Source organism: Trachemys scripta, chromosome 17, assembly GCF_013100865.1.
Source record: "Trachemys scripta elegans isolate TJP31775 chromosome 17, CAS_Tse_1.0, whole genome shotgun sequence".
In the NCBI taxonomy this organism is placed as follows: Eukaryota; Metazoa; Chordata; order Testudines; family Emydidae; genus Trachemys; species Trachemys scripta.
In genome coordinates, this window is record NC_048314.1 from 23,003,187 (window position 1) to 23,025,505 (window position 22,319).

Here is a 22,319-nt window from a genome sequence, read left to right on the forward strand (position 1 = left end):
ACAATGGCAATGAGCCTTTTCAGAACATTTTGCCAGTAAAGAGACTATGATGCAATCTTCTCTTGATGCTGATCATCTATGGTGGCCACGTATGGAACGCTCTCTGGTCATTTGTTGCTTTCTCATGGCATGCCAGATTTCTAGCCAGATTTTTCCAGTCCTTTGTTCCTGTAGAAACCCAATGTGGCTGGAACATTAGACTGGAAGAGTTTGCAACAAAAACAGTATGCAGCATTCTGGGTTTTTGAGTTCATAAGCCATGGCCTCTCCACTTTGTCACCATTGGAGATTTCACGCCAGTAATGTGTTCGATGGAAACTTCTATTTTCATTGTCTTTGGGGAACATGAAGTTTTTCACTTGCTGTGGCCCATGCAGTACAAGGAAGTCCCTCAGGCTACTGCTCAAGTGGGTCCACAGTCCTGGATCATCTAGACTTAAGGAACTAAACTCAGCAGCAGCTGTTTCTTGTGCCTCCACCACACTCTTCTCTAATCTACACTTTTCTTCAGGAATGTGCATGGTTACATCCATTTGAGATGGAGATATGGATGCTGCAGTAGCCGACAGGGCACCTGCACTCCGACTAACTGGAAGATCTGGCATCTCCTCACCACTCACTGGGGCCGGAAGGCTCACCGTGAACATGTGTGTCTATGTATCTCAGGAGAGCTCCTTCCTGCTTAGATAGAAAAGCTTCCTTTGCTTTCTTTCTTTTTCTGAATGCTGCCCCAGAGGCGCGTTTTCTTCTTTCACTCATGACTGCTGTTCCGTCCAGCTAGAGTGGCTCTCAACACTCAATTGAAGGGGACAAATAAGCAGGCTGGTAGCAGGGCCTGAGTGAGGGAAGATATCAGTGTCTTAAGGGCCTAACTGGCTCCTACTACTTCAGTTGACTGCCTGATCTCCTCAAATGGGTTCAGAGAAGCAACAGGAGACAGGAAGCTCCCTGAGAAGCTAGTTTTAATCAGTCCGGGTTCCTGGGGGTGCTAGAGAAGTACATAAGAGGCTCCTCCTCCTCTCTCTTCTTGCAGCTCCTGCTGCTTTCTGTTATTCCCTCTCACCTTTTCTCCTGCCTGCCTGTTACGCCTCTTGTGCCCTCCTTCCTCCAGCATAGCACTCCACCCTCTCAATTTTCTACACTCTGGGTCCTAGTGGCGCCCCCACACAGTCTGGCACCTGAGGCGGCAGCCTCAGTTCGCCTCATGGTAAGGCCAGTCCTGAGGCTGGGGGATTCTCTTCAAATTCCCTCCATCTCCAGGAAACTTTAAAACCATGGGAACGAGTACAATATGAAAACCCAAGCAGACAGGCCTCTCTTCCGTAGGGTTACGTGGAGAGGATGATTGTGTGAACACCACTGTTGCGGCATCAACAAGTGATGATGCTGAGTCATGGTCCAAAATGAAAACATCACAATAGGATTCTGAGGTGAGCTGTGACTCCATTCCACCAGCTCTCCAGTCCGGCCTCTCTCATGGAAACAGTGGGTGATCTCATTATCTGTGTAAATGTCTCATCCTCTCTTTAATCTTACTAACCTTTTGGATTCACTGAAGACAATGAATTCAACAAGTTATTTATATGATGTATGTTAAAAATAATTCCTTTAAACAATTTTAAATTTGTTGCCCTTCAATTCGATTGAATGCCCCCTTGTTTTTGTATTACAAGCATAGAGAAATAGACGTGCCCAATCTGCCATCTTTATACCATTCATTCTTTTATGCACCTCTATGACATATTTTCTCTGAACTAAGAAGTCCCTCTTCAGTCTCTCCTCATACAGAATTTCTATGCCTCTAACCATTTTTCTATCATTTCCCCCACCTTTCCATCATTACTTTCTATCCCATTCGTACAAACCCTTAACACCTTGTTTGCTTTTTGGGCTCTTTTTCTAACAGATTGCAAGGGGACACTTTACTTTTGCAGAAGCTGTGCTGGTTTGTCCTCATATTTTTTCCCGACTAGCTGTATTATAATTCTAGTTCTAATTATTGTTTCAACCAATTTACCTTATACTGAGGTCCAGTTTACTAGCCTAAGTAGCAGCACCACTCTTAGCATTTTTTTTTATTTAGTCACAACACTTGCTACCCACTAGTTCCTCCATATAGCAACTCACTTTCAGAGCGTGCATGTTTTTCCCCAAAATAGTTCAGAGAATTCCTCTTGCTCTCTTTGTAAAATACAAAACAAACTTATTCACAGATGCTTTTATAAATATACAATCACTGACATGCCTGACACAAAAGCAGAAATCAGCTGGTCACATTATTTTATGCTTGTGTTTGTTTACATGCTGCTTTATTGTTCTATTCCAAGTCCCCTGCGCATTATTAGTTCTGCAAATGCCTCCAACTTTTCCTGCATGGCAGCCCTTGGACACTGCTTCACTGCTTGCTGAGGTTACACACCCTCAATTACAAGTAAAATAACAGGGAGGAAAGGCAGGCTACAAGTATGTCAAAATGCACAAATAAAATAAAATCTCAAAACAAGAAACAGAGGAATAACAAAAACACAAGTATAAATAAAGGCACAAAGAGAAAAGCAGGTGAGGACGTCACAGCAGAATACTGTCTTAGTTGAACATATAAATCCTTCTGTAGTAAAGCTGAAATATTACGGTGCTACTCGCCATTGTACAGCTTTTTTCTGGTAATGGGTAGATTTAGAGACTTTTGAATAAAGCAACTTTTATTTCTTCTACACTTACATAGAAGACAGTGACTCCATCCAGTCTCTGATGCCTGAGCATACTACCATGACTGAAGCTGCAAAATTACGGATACAGTAGAATATAGGACGCTTCACTTTAGCATTCTCATGGGTTATGTCAAACCAAAATAACAGAACACTGAAGTGTCAGTAGGTAACAGGTAAAGTGCTCCTCACATTAGTAGTCTCAGGCTAGTCCTGTGAATACCATCATCCCAGAAATAACATTCAAGTCACAGTATCTTGTTCTAGTTTACTTTCCTGGTAGTGCTCCTCTGAGATGCACAGTACACAACTCCTTTCCTTCGGTGCAGACTCTGACCTGAAGTACATGACCCTCACTTACATGCTATGCTTCTCTAATTTTTATCAGACAAAGTTAGAGATGGAAAAGCCCTATTACACCTTCCAGTCCACCTCCCAGTGCAGGACTGTTCTGGACAAGATGGATTAACTAATGCTTTGTTCAGTCTACTTGTTAATCATGCAACTTCCATCCTTCCCCTTGGATGGGATTCTACCTCCTAGCACAACTCACAGCAAATTTCCACAAACTTTTCCTTTCCACTTCCATCCCAGCACTACTACCAAACTAAATATTTTCCTCCATGAGAAGTGACTGATTAGAATATTTGTAGAGTTATGTCCCTGCATTAGTCATTGTTTAACCAAACAGTAATATTTTGCTCCGTTGATCTTTTCTTGTAAACTAATTTAGGTTTGTTTGCTCTTTTTTGAACTCCCTCCAATTTAGTATTTGTCTGGTAGCGAAGTGCCCAGAAATGAACTCGGCCCAGTTACATGAGAATTATACAGAGAGGGACTATAATTTGTGATAGGATGCCTTTGTGTATGCAGACCAAAGTCATATTGGCCATCTCAGTGTACTGTTATTCATTACTGTCCCATTTACGGTGTTTTAGCCAGTTTTCAATCCAGTGACATTGTTCTTTTCCAATACAGGTTGCAAAAAACAATATTCTTTCACCTAACATTTGAGAAACAACAAAGTTATTGTATTCAAAAGATAATTAACAACTGTTATATAAAAGAAGAGATTCTAAAATATACCTTTCCTGGATATCACTAATTCATATGGATATCGATATCACTCTCATTAAATATTGTTTACAACTGTATTAGAGCAAGCGCTTGTGAGAAAAACAGCCATGTTTATAAATTTAAAAATAGCAAAAGCAAAGGCAGGATAGTGTGATTGCTTGGGACCACGTCTTGATAGAAAATACACAATATCAGTTACTGAAATGAAAATACGAAGAACTAATCAGAAAAAAATAGTTTCCCCAACATTCAAAGAAGCTCTTCCTTGCAGTGATTTCAACTCTCGGTTAATTTTTTCCTTGAATATTTTTCATTACATGTTATATACTTAAAAAGAACACAGGCGGCTTAAAAATGAGCATGTGCAAACAGTGCCTTAAAAAACTACATGTGTCATTAAATGATCTTCACACTAGAGGAAATTGCAGAAGTTTTGTTCCTAGAGTACACAGGAATCCAATTCATCTTAATTCCCTTGAATATCACATAGGGTTTCCCCTCTCTCATAATCCATCTTTGCCTCCTCCTACTTGGCAGTGAAGTCATGATGCTGAATTTGGGGCTCTGCAATCATTAAATAGCAACAGATTGTTTAAACAATCAGAGGACTGGGAGTACACTATAGAAATTGAGCAGGAAAAAAGTACTGAGTGGGAGAAAGTTCCTTGTAAATGTCCAAACAGTAACTCCAAACAAGAGCATGCAGATTGTTAGCAAAATAAAGTGCTTTTGTTTAGATGATCTCTTTATTCACATTTTCCCCACAGTCGGATTGCTCTCTTTAATGAAGGGTTTTGCACACATGTAGTACAAACAGTGATAACCTCTTTTCACTGCTCTTTCCATAAATGGACAAAGTCTCCGTAACACAGTCAAAGGAGCCCAGACCCCTAGAAGAATCTGGTGTAAAGGGAAGGACACACACCATATTCAATGCATACATTAAAAATGTATATTTGAAAAAACAAAACGATCAAAAAGGTGGCTGTGTAGGCAGTCAATTGGTAGGGGAGCAATTAGAGGGAGTTTGCAACAACTATTTACTGTTCTATTCAATTTCTTAAAAAACAACTCACCATGGCAACAGCAATACCATGTTGTACATAAAGTAGGTGTGAGATGCAGAGCCTGTTTAGGAAGAATCATGCACCCGTATGTAACATGCACATTTTGGTATACTCACAAACATATTCCAACACACTGCTGCACTTTTGGCTCATTTGTTATTTGACACTTTGCTCTGGGCTACATAATCTATTTTTTTCTTTTCATATTTTTGTCCTCCTTAGATCTAATGGCTATGGATTAGTAGATATTGATGGCAAGAAAAGATTTTGAACAAGGGACAGCTATAGAATCACTAATATTTTGGTCCTGTTTCATGCCATCATATTGCTGCTTTAACACCTTCTCGAACAAAAATACATTAATTTCTATGTACTATTACTTCTTGTGTTATGGTATCACCTAGACATGAACCAGCACCTAACTGTGTGAAATGCTGTACAAACACACAACACAAAAATGTAATCCACCCTCCTAGTACTGTCCCTTTAAAACTCCCTCCTTTCTTGTATGAGATTTACTTCTCTGAAGGGTGATTTCCATTGAACAACACTGAGTTCCTGTAAAACAGAGATGCTGTTTCTTCCAGAAGAAATTTTTAAGGGCCAAAACTAACTCCAGAATCACTGAGTGGTGCAATGGCTTCACAAACACCACATTCGATCTTGACATACTACTCCAGTTTCCTACTGTTGCCCAATATGAAACCAGCTGGGGTATAAAAGACTTATGGAGTAAATTTATAGTTTTCTGACTACATAATACAGTCTCAGTAAATCAGATTTAATTGACCAAGTCATCTCAACTGTCCATACTACATACATCCTAACATTACAGGACATTTTCTCAGTTTTATTCACAAGAACTAAAATGTATAACTAAAATCAGTTGGACCATGCTAATGAAACTGAAAGATAATAATCAAGATATTTTCAAAACCACACACGTTCATAACAGGTTTTAATAATGACTCCTTCTGAGAGGAAACTTCCTGATAAAAACTATACAATTTCTACACTAGGAACTGCATTGGAGATATACATGCTTCACCAGGAAGCCAACCTGTAACACACTGAATACAGACAACAAGAATCTACATTATCAATCTCTGCTCACATCTGCAAATGTAACCCTCATGAAAATGAGATGTGCCAGCAAATGAAAAGGAAGATAGTGTGCTAACCTCCACAGGACTATAGCTGAAACCCGGGCCACAGTGAGAGCCCTCAGCAAGCCCAAGGATCCATGGGAGGGGAGGTGGTCTACATCTATCCATTCTATGCCCCATACCAACTCTGCAGGGAATCTGGATGAACATTCTACTACCATACGGATCTGTATTAAGTGCCCAATGGATCTCTACATCTGCTGTGGAATCCCCTTTAATGGGACTTCTCAGAGACAGCCACAGACAGCAGAAGGGGAAATCCTGTCCAAAAGCTGCAGAGGGAATGGGAGCCCCTTCTGCCAGGGTGGAAGTGCTTAGAACCTCACAGATCCAAGGTTCTAGGGCTGAAACCACTATGGGGGAAGTTGGTGGAAACACCTCAGAGCTCTCCTCTTCCCTACTCCATCTGTAGAAGATGTGCAATTTTCTGTGGAAGAGTGCAATCTAAAGAAGTTAACAAAATATTACTTTAACTGACCAGCTTGTAAACTTTTAAAGGGTAAAGAGTAATACCACCCCACCCCCCACAAAGTAGTAATCTTAACCAGCACACATATTGCACCAGAGCAACCACACTGCTTTTACTGCATGTGGCTACAGCATCCTACTCAAAAGAAAACTCATCCACGGGTTTGCATAAGGAGAAAGCTTATAAAGATGAATCACTTGTTAAACAAGTAGTCTGGGGTAGTGGAGGCCTATGACAAGCCATTTGGGGTAGTCTAGAACAGACTTCTCTGTCCAGGAGAAACTTACCAATTCAATGGCTATGCCATATTTTATTACTATCACAATTTATAATAATGTCTATGAGACTTAAGATTCTGTAGTAAGAGTCTGCTGACAACAAAAAAAAATGGTCGGCTTTTTAAGTTACAATATTTAATTTTTGAAAGCAGCTTTGATGGATTTTAATTGATAAAGGTTTCTTCTCTACTTAAAAATCAAATCCTACATCGAGTTGAAGGTATCTGAAGCTCTTGATTTGAAAGACAGAACCAAGTTCCAAGGTCAATGTTCAGAATAGATTTACTTGGAAGCATTTAACTGTATGGAGCATGCACAAACAACATCTGGTCAGTGCAGCACAATCAACACAAGGTGTCAGTACCATGAAATGGATCTTTTAATCTAGAAGCCCAGGTTCTGAAGCAGAATTCACAGCCAAGGGACTGAAACAAGACTGCTGTCATGCACATCAATTAGCAGAAACACCTTTATCAATAAATACAGGATGAAGGGATAAGCTTACAAACCGATAGCAATGGTTTTTCAGAGAAAGTAAATGGTGGAAGGTACAATAATGGAAATCCCTTCAGTTTGTTTTATATTCATCATGGGAGTATTTCATTCCACTTTCTCTTTTATATTTCCTTACACTGATATACTACTACAGGGATCAGCAACCTTTGGCATGCGGCTCACCAGTGAAAGCACCCTGGCGGGCCGGGGCGGTTTGTTTACCTGCCGTGTCCACAGGTTCGGCCGATTGCAACTCCCACTGGCCGCGGTTCGCCGCTCCAGGCCAATGGGGGCTGCGGGAAGCAGCGCAGGCCGAGGGATGATATCTCCCATCTCCTCTTATTTAGAATCCCGCTCTAAGCCAACATTCCCCAACTAGTACAATAAAGATAAGAAGAAAGAAATAACAACTGCTCTTTGTGCAAAGAAAAGTAAATGGAAAAGAGGACCAAATTTAGCAAGTACAGCAATTAAAGAATGCAAGACAACAGAGGAGCTGACTGCATTGCAACGGGAGATGTGGCACGGAAGATATATTTTCATGTGTCAATTCTTAAATGCATAGCTGATGTAAATACAGTAAGTAGCTCACATTTGGAACTTATTGTTGAGATCCAATTGGATCCTTGCTCCTAACTCAGTAATTTCTAGTGGATAGACAAAGATATTTCCCATGATATGAGGTATACGGTCTCTCCTCCTCCTTTCCCTCTACATGCACACATATCCTACATAAGTCAGTTATAGTATATTATCAGTCTTCAAATTACTTTATATTAACAGGTTATGGCTATTTGGGGTTGTTTATATATTTTCTATTTTTGTAAATCTAATAATTTTCATAGCAAATTTTGAAGTATTAGAGTTACAATAATGACTCTGACATTCAGTGCACCTGGCAAATAATATTTGCCCACTATCTTTAAGAAATGCAGTGGGTGGGTTAAAAATAAACCTGAACATTCAGTCCTCCTTGTCAGGCTTAGTAAATTACCAATTAACGTCATCATGGAAAGTGCATGATGTGTGTGGAAGTGGAAAGGTACATTTGCTTCTGTCCACTGAGATTCGGTATTTAGTTTTAGCTGGATGTATCTGGATATGATTTAAACTAAATTCGATCCAAATCAATTCAGAACTGTTAAGTCATTCATAAATGAACCAGTTACACAACAAGTTATTGTTCATTCTGATAAACCAGTATAATGTAAAATAAATCAACAATGTGGACAGAAAGGAAACTAATTAAGATTTCATGAAGACATTTACTTGTTATAACCAAATAATTGTCAATGTGATATCTATTTACTATTATTTAACTTGAAATATCTAGGTTATACAGAAAACCTGTGATAAACTCTTGTATCATTTAAAATTACCAGCAATCTTGTACAGGATCAGAACCACTGTAGGGATACAAGTAACTATCTATGCCAGTTATATTTTTATTAATTATTATCTTAAAATTTCAGTAATATTGTTCCCTATTAATTTTATTGCTGCTGTTTTCTTTGCAAAACATTCTCCAATATGTTTTGAATGGAACAGAAAACATCAATTGGCTCTTTAAAACAACACACACACACACACATATCCCCTATCACTTTAATACCTATTGTTTGATGCCGACACAGATCTGGGAAGAATATAGTAGCTTCACTGATGCTGCAGAGCCAGCAGTGACAACACAAAACAGTTTTGATTTGTACGGGGCCTACAAAAATAGGGTCACAAAGAATGAATGCAATGCAGTGCCAGAGTTAAAAGCAGATTACAAATCCAGAGGTCCCTCTCAATAAGATGACGACAATGGTATGGAAGGGCAATATTTGGCTCAAAATCTTTTTCATTTTGTTTGACTATGAAATATATAATCTGTGGGCAGCCTGAAGTTATTTTTTTTCTAACCACTACAAACCATTCCTTTTATTAAGAAACAGTATAGTCCTGCTGAGTAACCAGGGGTGCCTCAATACGCAGGACAGAGGTCTGAATGAAGTAATGACAACACTCTGATCTAGCTAGAAAGACGAAGACTATGCAGTAGGGCAGAATGCTAAAGGACTTGATTAGACCTTATTAAGAAAACAATGTGAGCCAATGAGGAGATGTAATATAGTCCTCACCAAGGATAGTAGAATAACTATATTAGTCATTTCACACCCCCATAGAGGGTGTCTGAAAGTAGAGGGGCAACATGCCATACGCTGGCAGATATTAAAACACATACAGATGTCACAACAGACCCACTGAGCTGAAGAGAGTTGCCTTCTTACCAGAACTGGATATAGGGTCCTCACAATCCTCTTAAAATGGAGGATTAAACAGATTTTGTAAATAAGAGAAAAGCAACACAGTAATGAACGCAAAAAATACTTTGCAAAGAATGTGAAGTTCAACACCCTGACAAAAGGATTACTAAATCTCTGGTGAACTAGGCCAGCTCCTTAAAAAATAGCAAACCAAGACCCATACTTTTCTCAGTGCACATTAGAGAGCATCACTCCAGTCAGAGTTCTCAAACACCTTGTCAGAAGAAAAAGGGTCTATTTAAGAGTTTATGTCATAGTTCATATACCTATCATATCAAGTATACAGAGTGTCATTTAGAGAAACGACAACTTTTATATATATGGTTGCATATGATAATAGCAAACTCAGAAGGAAATTCTAGAGAGGACACTAAACTTAGAATGGGTCCTTCAGAATTAGATTTCAGAGTCTAAATAGGATTGGAAAATTAAGTCTTTTTTCCCAGTTTATCTATGAAAGGTATAAGATACCACATGAGAAAAAGGGTCCAGAGGAAGTTTAAACTCATGTCACACTAATGCCAATGAAATATTACTGATCAGAACCAAGATGTAAAAGGAGAAATATTTGCCCAGATTACTAATGTGGCCTAGTAAACAAAATACAGGTAAACAAGATCCTCTATCTACCCTTCTATCAAATAGAAAATATTCTAGTCCGCGGGTATGATTCTAATGGAAGAATTCAGGAAATACAAATGTGGACAAAAGAGAGGTAGCACAGGTATCTTTTCATGTAAGCTCATCAGCTACTGCCACCATCCTACAGGGGTAAAGTCTTTGGAACATGGCAGACACTGACTTGTGCTGGGATTAACCGCAAGGCAGACAGCAAAGAATTGAAAATCCATACCTGCCCCAATGGAAACAAAAGAGATAGCAATGCCAGTCCTTTGAGAAGATGGCATGTCAAACTCAGTAGACGAGTCAGATATTCAGATAAAGTGACATGCCTCTAACGTGCAAGCACTCACCTGTAGTTTAAAGTAGGCTGTTCTGCAAGATACAATTTTTTAACCTATACATTCTATTATACTGTGCCCTAAATATTACTCCTTTTCATGGAATTTGTCTAGTACGCTGATCTCTATCATAGGTGTTATTACATTTGTTTCTTAATAAGAGAATATGAATATTAACTATGTAGGAGAAAGAAAAGTGAGGAAATGCTTGCTCTAACCACTAGGTGTCACTCCAGGAAAGAGCATAGTTAACATTTTTGATGAGACAAACTTGAAAGTCTTGACTCTGTCTTTCTCTACAATTACCAACATGTATGTAGCTATAAATATTTAACAAAATATTATATTTATTTCTTTTGAGGATGACCCAATTTTCGGGCTTTAGTATTTGAAAGATGATCATGAATTCATCTCTTCTTAAAAGATGTAAAGAATTAATAATCACAAAAATTCAACATAATCATTCAGGTTAACAATAGGAGGCATCTGTGATGTCAGAAAGGTAGATGTCTTTTAAAACTGTAGGTAATATATCTAAGGGTAAAATCTTACCTCAATAAAGATAAATACGTTGCCTCTTTATGTACTTTATTTAACAGAGAAGCGGAGAACAGTATATACACCATATGTGACAAATTCTTCCATGGTTTAAGATTTGACATTGAACTGTTACAGAAAAACTCAGTGGGCAGTGAATGCATCAGTAATTTTACTACATTAGTCTTTGTGCTTAAATGTAGTGTTGTAGATTCTACAATCTAGAAATACTTCCTAATTCAAAAGCTCTAGATTACTAAAGACAGTGGATAGCTTAACATCACAACTAACTGCTGGTCAAAGTATTGTCTTATATGTCTAGTATGTAACCTCATAACCTTTAGGATGAGAGGCTCCATGTAATAAAAGATCTGATAACATTAGAGCTGGTTGGGAATTTTTTCCCCAACAAATGCTGTGTGTCGACACTGAAATGTTTTGCAGAAAAATTTAATTGGAAGGGGTTCTCAGGTACAAGATGGAATTTCTGAAGGGGGGGGGTGGAGAGAGAGAGAGAGAGTGTGTGTGTGTGTGTGTGTGTGTGTGAGAGAGAGAGACACACACACACACACACACACACACACACACACACACACACACACAAGAAAAGCTAGTAATTCAATAGTTAGGGATGTGTAAGACCCAGGTTCCAGCCCCTGCTTCAAATCAGGCAAACTAGGGATTTGAATTTGGGTCTCCAACATCCCTAAACACTGGTGGCTATTGTCAGTCTCTCTCTTTCTCTCCTCTGGAATTGTTCCACTTTGTATACATACTTTAAATAGTCATTGGGCCAAAGAGAGAAAGAGAGTGACTGAGTCAGAATCAGGCAGAACAGGGACTTGAACCTAGGTCTTCTGCATCCTAAATGAGGTGCCCTAATCTCTGAGCTATTAGCTATTCCGGGATGGGTCTCTTGTCCTTTTCCGTGAAAATTTTTGAAAGGTCTCATTTTCATTCCGAGGTGTATCAAAAACAAATTTCAACCCTCCCCCCCAATTTTTTTTTATTATTATTATTATTTCTTTTGCAAAACGGAATTCTTATTTTCTAGTCAGCCCGAATTAACATGTTTCCTAAATATATCAAGTGTTTGGGAGTCCATCTTTTGACAAATTTTGGGCCACAAAGAAAAAATAAAAAAGTAAAGATCTAGCAGCATGATCCCACTTTGCTTGCTCCCAAAAGTCTGTACACATCACATGCGCTAGTTTACGTCAGTAAACCGTCTTATAAAATTAGCACTCCCCAAAATTAAGAGCAGCGCTTTCCTGGCAATTATTTTCCTATTTAGCACTCATTGTTCACTGTATACTGTGATTCTGTAAGAGGTGGGATCTCCACAGATCACGTCCAATATTGCCTAGGTGCACGTTTATACTGACATGCTGAAGAGTGAAATAATGTTAGAAAAGACAGTATCAAAGGCAGACCAGGTTGAAATATCTGAAAATATTACTCGTCCTCTTAGAAGGCCTTTGCCTAAAGCTGCTTCTTCCATTTGTTTTTCAATTCATTTCAAAACACCCAGAACAATTTAATTTGACCCTGTTAAATTCAGTGACATAGTTTTGAAAGTTAACTATAGCAAATGTGAATTAAAACTAAAACCTTCATCATTTGGAAAATGTTGCCATGAAGAGCTTTTTCAGTTGTAGGGTTCTTCCAGTCCACAAACATCTGTTGGACTCCTGCCAAACCAGAATGAGATTCAGCAGCTGAAGATGTCTCAGCAGTGCAGCACAAGAAAGTGAGCTTCTGCCTTGACCAGACCTGTTCAATCCTCCATCATGAGGGAACATTTCTCCTCACGCTGAATACTGTTTGACCACATGGATGATGTCTGAGTGAATGAAATAGGCTGAGAGGTGACCAAGATGTTGACAAAGGAGAATTTCCTAAAGCTGACTGGCAACTCTCCTGCATCCCCTTGCTTGTTTCCTAGGCCTGGTCCACACTAACCCCCCACTTCGGACTAAGGTACGCAAATTCAGCTACGTTAATGAAATACCTTAGTCCGAACTTACCGCGGGTCCAGACGCAGCAGGGAGGCTCCCCCGTCGATGCCGCGTACTCCTCTCGCCGAGCTGGAGTACCGGCGTCGACGGCGAGCACTTCTGGGATCGATCTGGGATCGATTTATCGCGTCTAGACCAGACGCGATAAATCTATCCCAGAACATCGATTACCTGCCGCCGGACCCGGAGGTAAGTGTAGACGTACCCTTACTTATGCTTGTGCTCTTATAAACAGAGATTTGGCCCATAATGGTTCAAGCTGAGGTGTCAATCTATTCACAGTTTGACTGTATGGGTGATCAGTCTGGAACTATGTTCTGCACTCTGACATTCACTATGTATCAGACAAAATTTAAAGTTTTTCCCCAATAGAATTTGAACTAATTCCCAATGCACTGCACCCTTCAAAACCATCCCTCTACACTGAAGTAGATAAGTTATCAGTATTTTACAGAAGAAACCCTGAGGTATTCATGGATTGTATGATTGGGCCAAGAGTATGCAGGAAGTCCTTGGCGGAACTGGTAACAGAATCCAGGTCACCTGACTCCTAGACCTATGCTTTAATTACCAGTCCATTAAGACAGTTTGAAAAGTGTGGGGTCTGAACATAGCATTCTAGCCAACTCCATCGAGGTGGTTCTAGTATACAAAGCTGCTCTGTTTTCATAGAACATCGTTGTTACAGCATCAAAAATGTTATATTGTTATGAGATCACGCATATAAGGATTTAGAAATTGCTGTTCCTTCATATTCCCTGATCTTTGAGATCAGACTAAGAATCTCCTATAAAATAGGGTTTTTAAGACATATTTGTACAATGGGACTTTTCAATTATGTTTAGAGTTTCTGTTTGTGGGAATAATGTGCAAACCAAATGAGGCTTTTTACTTGTTCAGATTAGCTCTCCCTAAAAGAGGGAATTGTAGATTCAAAGGTGTGTGTCATCATCAACCAATTTTGATATCTCATCTGTAATGTTCAGCCTTCAAAATACCAGATGTTATTCCCAGTAAAGCAATTTAAAATTTTATTCTTCTTCATAAAAACCCCAACCTTAACTAGTTAATCCCTCACACATATCCAAGCAGCACGCACACCAATACTCCTAGAGTTGCCTGGCAACTAGTGGGAGGAGTGTCAGAGAGCAAGAAAGGCCTAAACGAATGAGGGGAAGTCGGTGTCTGCTTGACATGGATAAAGGAGGCTTACAGCCAGGCTGCCTTGCTGCTTTCACTTTTGTTAATTATATGGATGGGAATTAAAGTAGCCCCTGTTAGTTCATATTTGGTACTTTAAAAGCATAACATTCACACTTGATACTTTTGTGAGCCATACACAGATAGATCAAATGCATTATATTTATACACATATAAATGCATGCATATATCCTTGCTATCAGAATAGGAGCAACTGACTCAGCTCTGCTGAATTCAATAGTGTTATTTTTGAACAGTGAATATGTCTGAGTGGAATGTTGCTCATTCATTGAAGATGTTGGATAGGACCATTTAAAAATCTGATCAAACTATTTCCTTCCCTCCAGCTTTATGAAATCCACAAATAATTCATAGTATGCAAAATATTAAGTGCAGTAATGAAGGGGACAGGGAAAATATAAGGAAATCAAAAAACAACATCTGTAGCCCAAATTCTGTCTTTTGTTCTAAAACAGTGTGTGTGAAATTTGTTTACATGCCTGCATACCAGAATCCTGTATTCATCCCTAAAGACAGAATGCAGAAGACAGCACCCTTTCTTGAGTCATCACTAACCCATCCATCCCCCATTACTCCAACTCAGCCTCTCCCTATATTATTCCTGCTCCTCACTGCAGCCACCAATTCTCCATTCTGATCCTTGAATGCTCAAGGAAAAACAATCATGGATGAAAGCATTACGGCAAAAGGTACATTCTCCACTCGGTGGGGATTTTCTTGTGCACCTCCCATTAGTCTAAACTGCAGTGGCCTTAATGAGTGCCTGAACATCGGGTTAAAAATATCCCCACATTTTGCTTTAATTTACCTGTGTGGTAGTCTCCTCTGTTTTGAGGAAGGGAACAGGACTCTTACTAAGACTGTTAGAGATATTCTACAGATCATTAAGCTATTAGCCCCTTCCATCCTCTATGTGCCTTCTGGCTCAAACCTTGTGCATTATAGCTAACTTGTTCATAATATCATCTACACAGTCCCTATCTGTCATAGGCCAATAGGACTACAAAAATATTCTGTGTCCTCAGGGGAGGCCAATCACCATGACAAGAGCTTCATAAAACCCTTACATGGGAATAGAGGTATTGCCAGACTGGATCAGAACTGAGGTCAATCTAGTCCAGTAAAGTGTCTCTGACTGTAGTCATTGCCAAATGCTTCAGAAGACAGTACAAGAACTCCACAGTAGGTAGATGTGGGATAATCAGCCCTCACATAGGTCTCCTCCTGGTCTATAATAGTTAGACATTGGCTTAATCCCTGAAGTATTAGGATTATTATCCCTTCAAAACTTTTTTGTTATTAAATATAACGACTCTGGCTATTGTCGCTATCCATATAAATATCAAATCTCCTTTTGAATTTTGCTAAATTCTTGCTCTCAATGCCTTCCTATGGCACTGAGTTCCACAGTATAAGTATATGTGGTGTGAAAAAGTATTTCTTTTTATTTGTTTTAAATTTTCCACCTTTTAAATTTCAATGAATATCCCCTTATTTTTGTGTTAGGAGACAGGGTGAACAGAGGTTCCTAATCTACCTTTTCCACACCATTTATTATTTGACATACTTCTATCGTGTCCCCTCTGAATCATCTCCTTTCTAAAGTAAATAATCCTAATTCTTTTCAATCTCTCTTTATACAAGAGTTCTTCCAGGCCCTTTATCTCTCATTCCTCTTTGGTGAACCCTTCTATTTCTACAATCTCCTTTCTGAGATTCAGTAACCAATATCACATGCAGCATTCCAGCTGAGTTTGCAATATTGATTTACATAAAAGCCTTATAATTAGGGCTCTCAATTAATTGGAGTTAACTCATGCGATTAACACAAAAAATTAATTGTGATTAAAAAAATTAACCATGATTAATCACAATTTTAATCACACTGTTAAACAATAGAATATCAATTGAATGTATTCAATATTTTTGGATGTTTTTCTACATTTTTAAATATATTGATTTAAATTACAACACAGAATACAAAGTGCACAGTGCTCACTATTATTTTTATTACAAATATTTGCACTGTAAAAATGATAAACAAAAGAAATAGTATTTTTCAATTCACCTCACACAAGTACTGTAGTGCAAGCTCTTTATCGTGAAAGTGCAACTTACAAATGTAGATTTTTTTTGTTACATAACTGAACTCAAAAACAAAACAATGTAAAACTTTAGAGCCTACAAGTCCACTCAGTCCTACTTCTTGTTCAGCCAATTGCTCAGACAAACAAGTTTGTTTACATTTGCAGGAGATAATGCTGCCCTCTTCTTGTTTACAATGTCACCTGAAAGGGAGAACAGGCATTCGGATGGCACTTTTGTAGCCGGCGTCACAAGATATTTACATGCCAGATGCGCTAAAGATTCATATATCCCTTCATGCTTCAACCACCATTCCAGAGGACATGCTTCCATGCTGATGATGCTCGTTTAAAAAAAAAAGTGTTAATTACTTAGTGAAGGAACTCCTTGGGGGAGACCTGTATGTCTCCTGCTCTGTTTTACCTGCATTCTGCCATATATTTCAAGTTATAGCAGTCTCGGATGATGACCCAGCACATGTTGTTCATTTTAAGAATATTGTCACTTGCAGATTTGACAAAACTCAAAGAAGGTACCAATGTGAGATGTTTAAATATAGTTACAGAACTCAACCCAAGGTTTAAGAATCTGAAGTGCCTTCCAAAATCTGAGAGGGACGAGGTGTGGGCATGCTTTTAAAAGTCTTAAAAGAGCAACACTCTAATGTAGAAACTACAGAACCCGAACCACCAAAAAAGAAAATCAACCTTCTGCAAGGGGCATCTGACTCAGATGATGAAAATGAACATGCTTTGGATCATTATCGAGCAGAACCTGTCATCAGCGTGGATTCATGTCCTCTGGAATAGTGGTTGCAGCATGAAGGGACAGATGAATCTTTAGCGCATTTGGCTTGTAAATATCTGGTGACACCGGCTACAACAGTGCCATGCTAATGTCTGTTCTCCCTTTCAGGTGACATTGTGAACAAGAAGCGGGCAGCATTATCTCCTGCAAATGTAAACAAACTTGCTTGTCTGAGTGATTGGCTGAACAAGAAGTAAGACTGAGTGGACTTGTTTTGTTTTTGAATGCATTTTTTTTTTTTTTTACATAATTCTACGTTTGTAAGTTCAACTTTCATGATAAAGAGGCTGCACTACAGTATTTGTATTAGGTGAATTGAAAAATATTATTTCTTTTGTTTTTTACAATGCAAATATTTGTAATAAAAAATAAAGTGAACACTGAACACTTTTTATTGTGTTGTAATTGAAATCAATACATTTGAAAATGTAGAAAACATCCAAAAGTATTTAAATAAATGGTATTCTATTATTAACAGTGCAATTAATCACAATTAATTTTTTTAATCGCTTGACAGCTCTGATAGTATCCTTAGTATTATTCACCACTCCATTCCTTTTGCATACAAACAGCTTTTGGACAATTTCCAACACGGCTACACATCTGCATTTGTGTTAACATATTGATGTCCTACTTACGGGTTCAATTTTCAGTGCATTTCTGTAGCTCCCAAAGAAAGAGGCCTGGGCTTTTAGGAATGCTCTTGCCACACCATCCCCAGTTGTTGTGGAGACTTTCTTTAATCTGTTCTTGAGTGCAGAAACCTGTAAGTACACAACAGTTCTAGATCATCCTCATAGCATAAACAAATAACTTACTGAACTGGGAACTAGCCAAAAAAGTTTCACAAAGTGTCCCAGCATCCGCTGCACTTGTGAGGAAGAATGACACCAAGTACAACCCTGGAGTTTTCCATTTTCAGCTACTTGTTTTGGCCCACTAGCAGATGATTACATTCTGCTTGGAAGCCTGCAGGCAGGACTGCAGGAAGATAAGGACATGTTTTTTAAAGCCTGCCTTATTTTCATCTATTGTTAAATGTTTAAAGCTATAAGGATTTTGGTGTTCTTTCGAGGCAGTCTGTACAGTTGCACATATTCCCCCTCAGGACCCACCAATGAACTTCATTCCCTTAGTTTCAGCATATAAGAACAGCCATACTGGTTCAGACCAATGGCCCATTGAGACCAGTATCCTGTCTCTGACAGCAGCCAGTGACAGATGCTTCAGAGGGAATCAACAGAAAAGGGAAACTTATCAGGTGATTCATCCTGTCGCCCAGTCCCTGCCTCTGGCAGCTATAGGTTTAGGGACATCTTGAGCATTGAGTTGCATCCTTGTGCACCTTGGTTAATAGCCATTAATGGACCTATTCTCCATGAATTTGTCTCATTCTTTTTTGAACCCACTTGTACTTTGGCCTTCACAACATCCCATGGCAACAAGTTCCAAATGTTGACTGTGCATTGTGTGAAGAAATACTTCTTTTGTTCAGTTTTAAAATTGCTGCCTGTTAATGTCACTGGGTGACCCTAGTTCTTGTGTTCTGGGAAGGGATAGACACTTCCCTATTAACTTTCTCCATATCATTCTTGATTTTAAAGAATTCAGCTAATGGGTGATATGCTAATCTCTTTTCTAAGCTGAACATTCCCACCCCGTCTTTTTAATCTCTCCTCATATGGAAGCTGTTCCATACCCCCAATCATTTTGGTTGTCCTTCTCAAATTCTAATATATCTTTTTCAAGATGAGATGACCAGAACTGCATGCAATTTTCAAGGTGTGGGTGTACCATGGATTTGTATAGTGGCATTATGATATATTCTGGTTTATTATCTATCCCTTTCCTAATGGTTCCTAACATTTGGTAAGCCTTTTTGACTGCTGCTGCAAATTGAGCGGATGTTTTCAGAGAACTATCTAAGATGACTCCAACATCTCTTTCTTGAGTGGTAGCCGCTAATTTAGACCTCATCATTCTGTATGTCTACCTGGGATCATTTTTTCCCATGTACATTATTTTTCACTTTTCAACACTGAATTTAATCTGCCATTTTGTCACTCAATCTAGAGAGATCCCGTTGTAATTCTTTGTAGCCAGCTTTGGACTGAACTATCTTGTGTAATTTTGTATCATCTGCAAACTTTGACACCTCTCTGCTCACCCCTTTTTCCAGATCATTTATGAATATGTTGAACAGCACTCGTCCTAGTACAGATCCTAGTACACATCTCCTATTTACCTTTCTCCGTTGTGAAAACTGACGATTTATTCCTACCCTTTGTTTCCTATCTTTTAACCAGTTACTGATTCATGACAAGACCTTTCCCCTTATCCCATGGCTGCTTAGTTTGCTTAAGAGCCCTTGATGAGGGACCTTGTCAAAGGCTTTCTGAAAGTCCAAGTACACTATACCAACTGAATCACCCTGGTCCACATGCTTGTTAATTCCTTCAAAGAATTCTAATAGATTGGTGAGGCACGATTTCCCTTTACAAACGCTGTGTTGACTCTTCCCCGACACAACGTTTTTATCTATGTGTCTGATAATTTTGGTTTTTTACTAACCAATCTGCTGGGACTGAAGTTAGCCTTACCATCCTGTAATTGCCAGATCACCTCTGAAGCCATTTTTAAAATAGATGTTACATTAGCTACCCTCCAGTCATCTTGTACAGAAGCTGATGTAAGCAACACATTACATACCACAGTCAATAATTCCGGAATTTCATATTTGAGTTCCTTCAGAACTTTTGAATGAATATCATATTCCTGGTGATGTACTACTGTTTAATTTATCAATTTACTCCAAAACCTCCTCCCTATTAACATCTCAGTCTGAGAAAGCTCCTTAGGATTTGTCATCTAAAACGAATGGCTTAGGTGTGGGGATCTCCCAATATCCTCTGCAGTGATCAATGCAAATAATTCATTTAGCTTCTCCACAATGGCCTTATCTTCCATAAGTACTCCCTTAGCAATTTGATCGTCCAGTGACCCCACTGACTGGTGGCAGGAAGCCTACATGGTGGATCTGCACAGGAGCCATGGATCTTGGAAGCCTGGAAGGCTCCCCAGAAGCCTGCCAGCTCCAGACAAGGTTCTATTGGAACCCTGCTTGTGATCTGATAAAAATCTGTGGAACCTGAAGTGTTTTTGCAAAAAATTTGGGGTTCCACAAATTGGCATTTTTCGATGAAACTGTTTCATTGGAAAATCTTCCCCCCCTCCAACCAACTCTAGTTTTTACTCTACCATTTCAACCCTACGGAAGTTAAAATGCTGATGTATGAGGCAAACGTGCACAGGTGATATTTAGCTACAATTAAAGTCAGATTAAGGGAGCAGGAAACCCTGAGATGAGAAAGAATTAAGGATTTGTAAACGTCAGGTACAATGTTTGATGAGACACTACACAAGATACATCATCCCTGTTATTTTGGCCAGACCTGATTACAGTACATATCGTAGTTTATATGCTCTTTTTATTCAATATAGGATTGTCAACATGGTCCCTTTGCCTGCCTAGAGTAATTCTATAAAAACAAGTATAGAAAAACATTTGATGAAGTTCATTAGTTCGTTAGTGCAGGAACAAGAAATCATAAGCAGGCCCAAAGATCTGTGTTTTCTCTCTGGAGTTTAAGTATCAGACTAGTAAAGATTTTTTTCCTTTTGTGAATGGTACGAAAAAAGTTTAATACGAATGCCTGCCATATAAATGAAATTCCACAAATATTTTATAAGTGGTTTATAAACATTTTCGGATAGATATGTAGCTTTATATAAGTTTATTCTAAAAAAAGCTAAAATATGTAGAGAATAAATTCTGCATGCATGTAGAATGCCTACCACAATAGGTTCCCAATCCTGATTACATAATACAAATATGAAATAAAAGATTGAGGATATCAAGACTGAGTCACCACACTCATATCCCTTAATGTATTTTAAAAGCTTGAACTGAAATTCTAAATGAAATGTTTTTATTCAAGTAAAAAGAAAACCTATAAAAATGACAAAAGCATCTCCCAATGACAATGGTGACATTTCCATCCTTTGAAACGGTCGATATCAACTGAGGCTCTTTTCTTCCTGCTTCTCAAAGGCTCTACACCACCTGTGCGTCAGATTATTCCTCACTTAACCTTCACTGCCCTTTCTCTTTCATACTGGAGGTGTTTAATTACCTCAGATTCACAAAGCTGCACTTCAGGTGAACATAGTCCTAATGGTCTCATTACCATTTACACAAAGAAATACTCACTGATAGTAACTAAGCAAATATCAACTGTATATCCTCTTACACAGGCAAATTTAAAAACTATTGAAGCATTCAGGTTACCCGACTATTCTTTGGTCTTCTCCCCATAGTCCAAGGGCTGCAGTTTTGAAGGATTACCCATAACCATTTCCTGTACTTCAAAATTTCTCATATATAAATAGGTTGTGACTTAGTTTGATGTCTTTCCTTTTTAGTGCTTGCAGCTCAATAACTTCTGAAGTAAGGGTGTATATTTACATACTATTGTTACTGACAGCATTTTTGCTTCTCAAACACAAGCAGAGACATAAGATTAAAAAAACCTCTTCACACATTAATGTTTAACTTGCTGTGTCTGAGCTGCAATGACTGCGTTTCATCAGCAGCCATTTTTGGTGTTGAAGACGCTGGGACAGGAGAAGTTCACTCTTTGGGCTTGTCTTCACCACAGAGCTAAATAGGTGCTGCTGCAAACGATGCAGTGGCATTGATTTAGCGGGTCTAGTGGAGACCCCCTCAATCGATGGTAGAGCACTCTCCCATCGATTTCTGTACGCCACCTCAACGAGAGCTGGAAGCAATGTCAGTGGCAACACGTCTCCCGTCAACATAGCATAGTGTAGACCCCGCAGTAAGTAGATCTAAGCAATGTCAACTTGAATTATACTAACATAACTCAAATTGTGCCGCTTAAATCAACCAGCAGCTGTAGTGAAGACAAGCCCCCTGAAACAGATGTCACAGAAGTGAAATTGGTGAAAAGACAGAAGATATAGGAGTACTAATACCACATACTCCTGAAAGAGACTCAGCTACTGCTTCCTTTGCTTTACATGACACAGAATGCCAC

At 38.8% G+C, this 22,319-nt stretch overlaps 1 protein-coding gene across 7 annotated transcripts in view; it reads right to left on the reverse strand.

Moving 5' to 3' along the window:
- The window catches only part of DENND1A (DENN domain containing 1A), a 358,648-nt gene that overhangs the window by 99,646 nt on the left and 236,683 nt on the right, over window positions 1-22,319 (reverse strand). For 5 of the 7 annotated variants that reach the window (XM_034793396.1, XM_034793391.1, XM_034793390.1 and 2 more), the window contains exon 13: window positions 17,841-17,966. The exons of the other annotated variants lie outside the window; for them this stretch is intronic. In XM_034793396.1, the coding sequence (XP_034649287.1) occupies window positions 17,841-17,966 (126 nt within the window). The remainder of the gene's footprint in view (window positions 1-17,840; window positions 17,967-22,319) is intronic. 7 annotated transcript variants of the gene reach the window in all.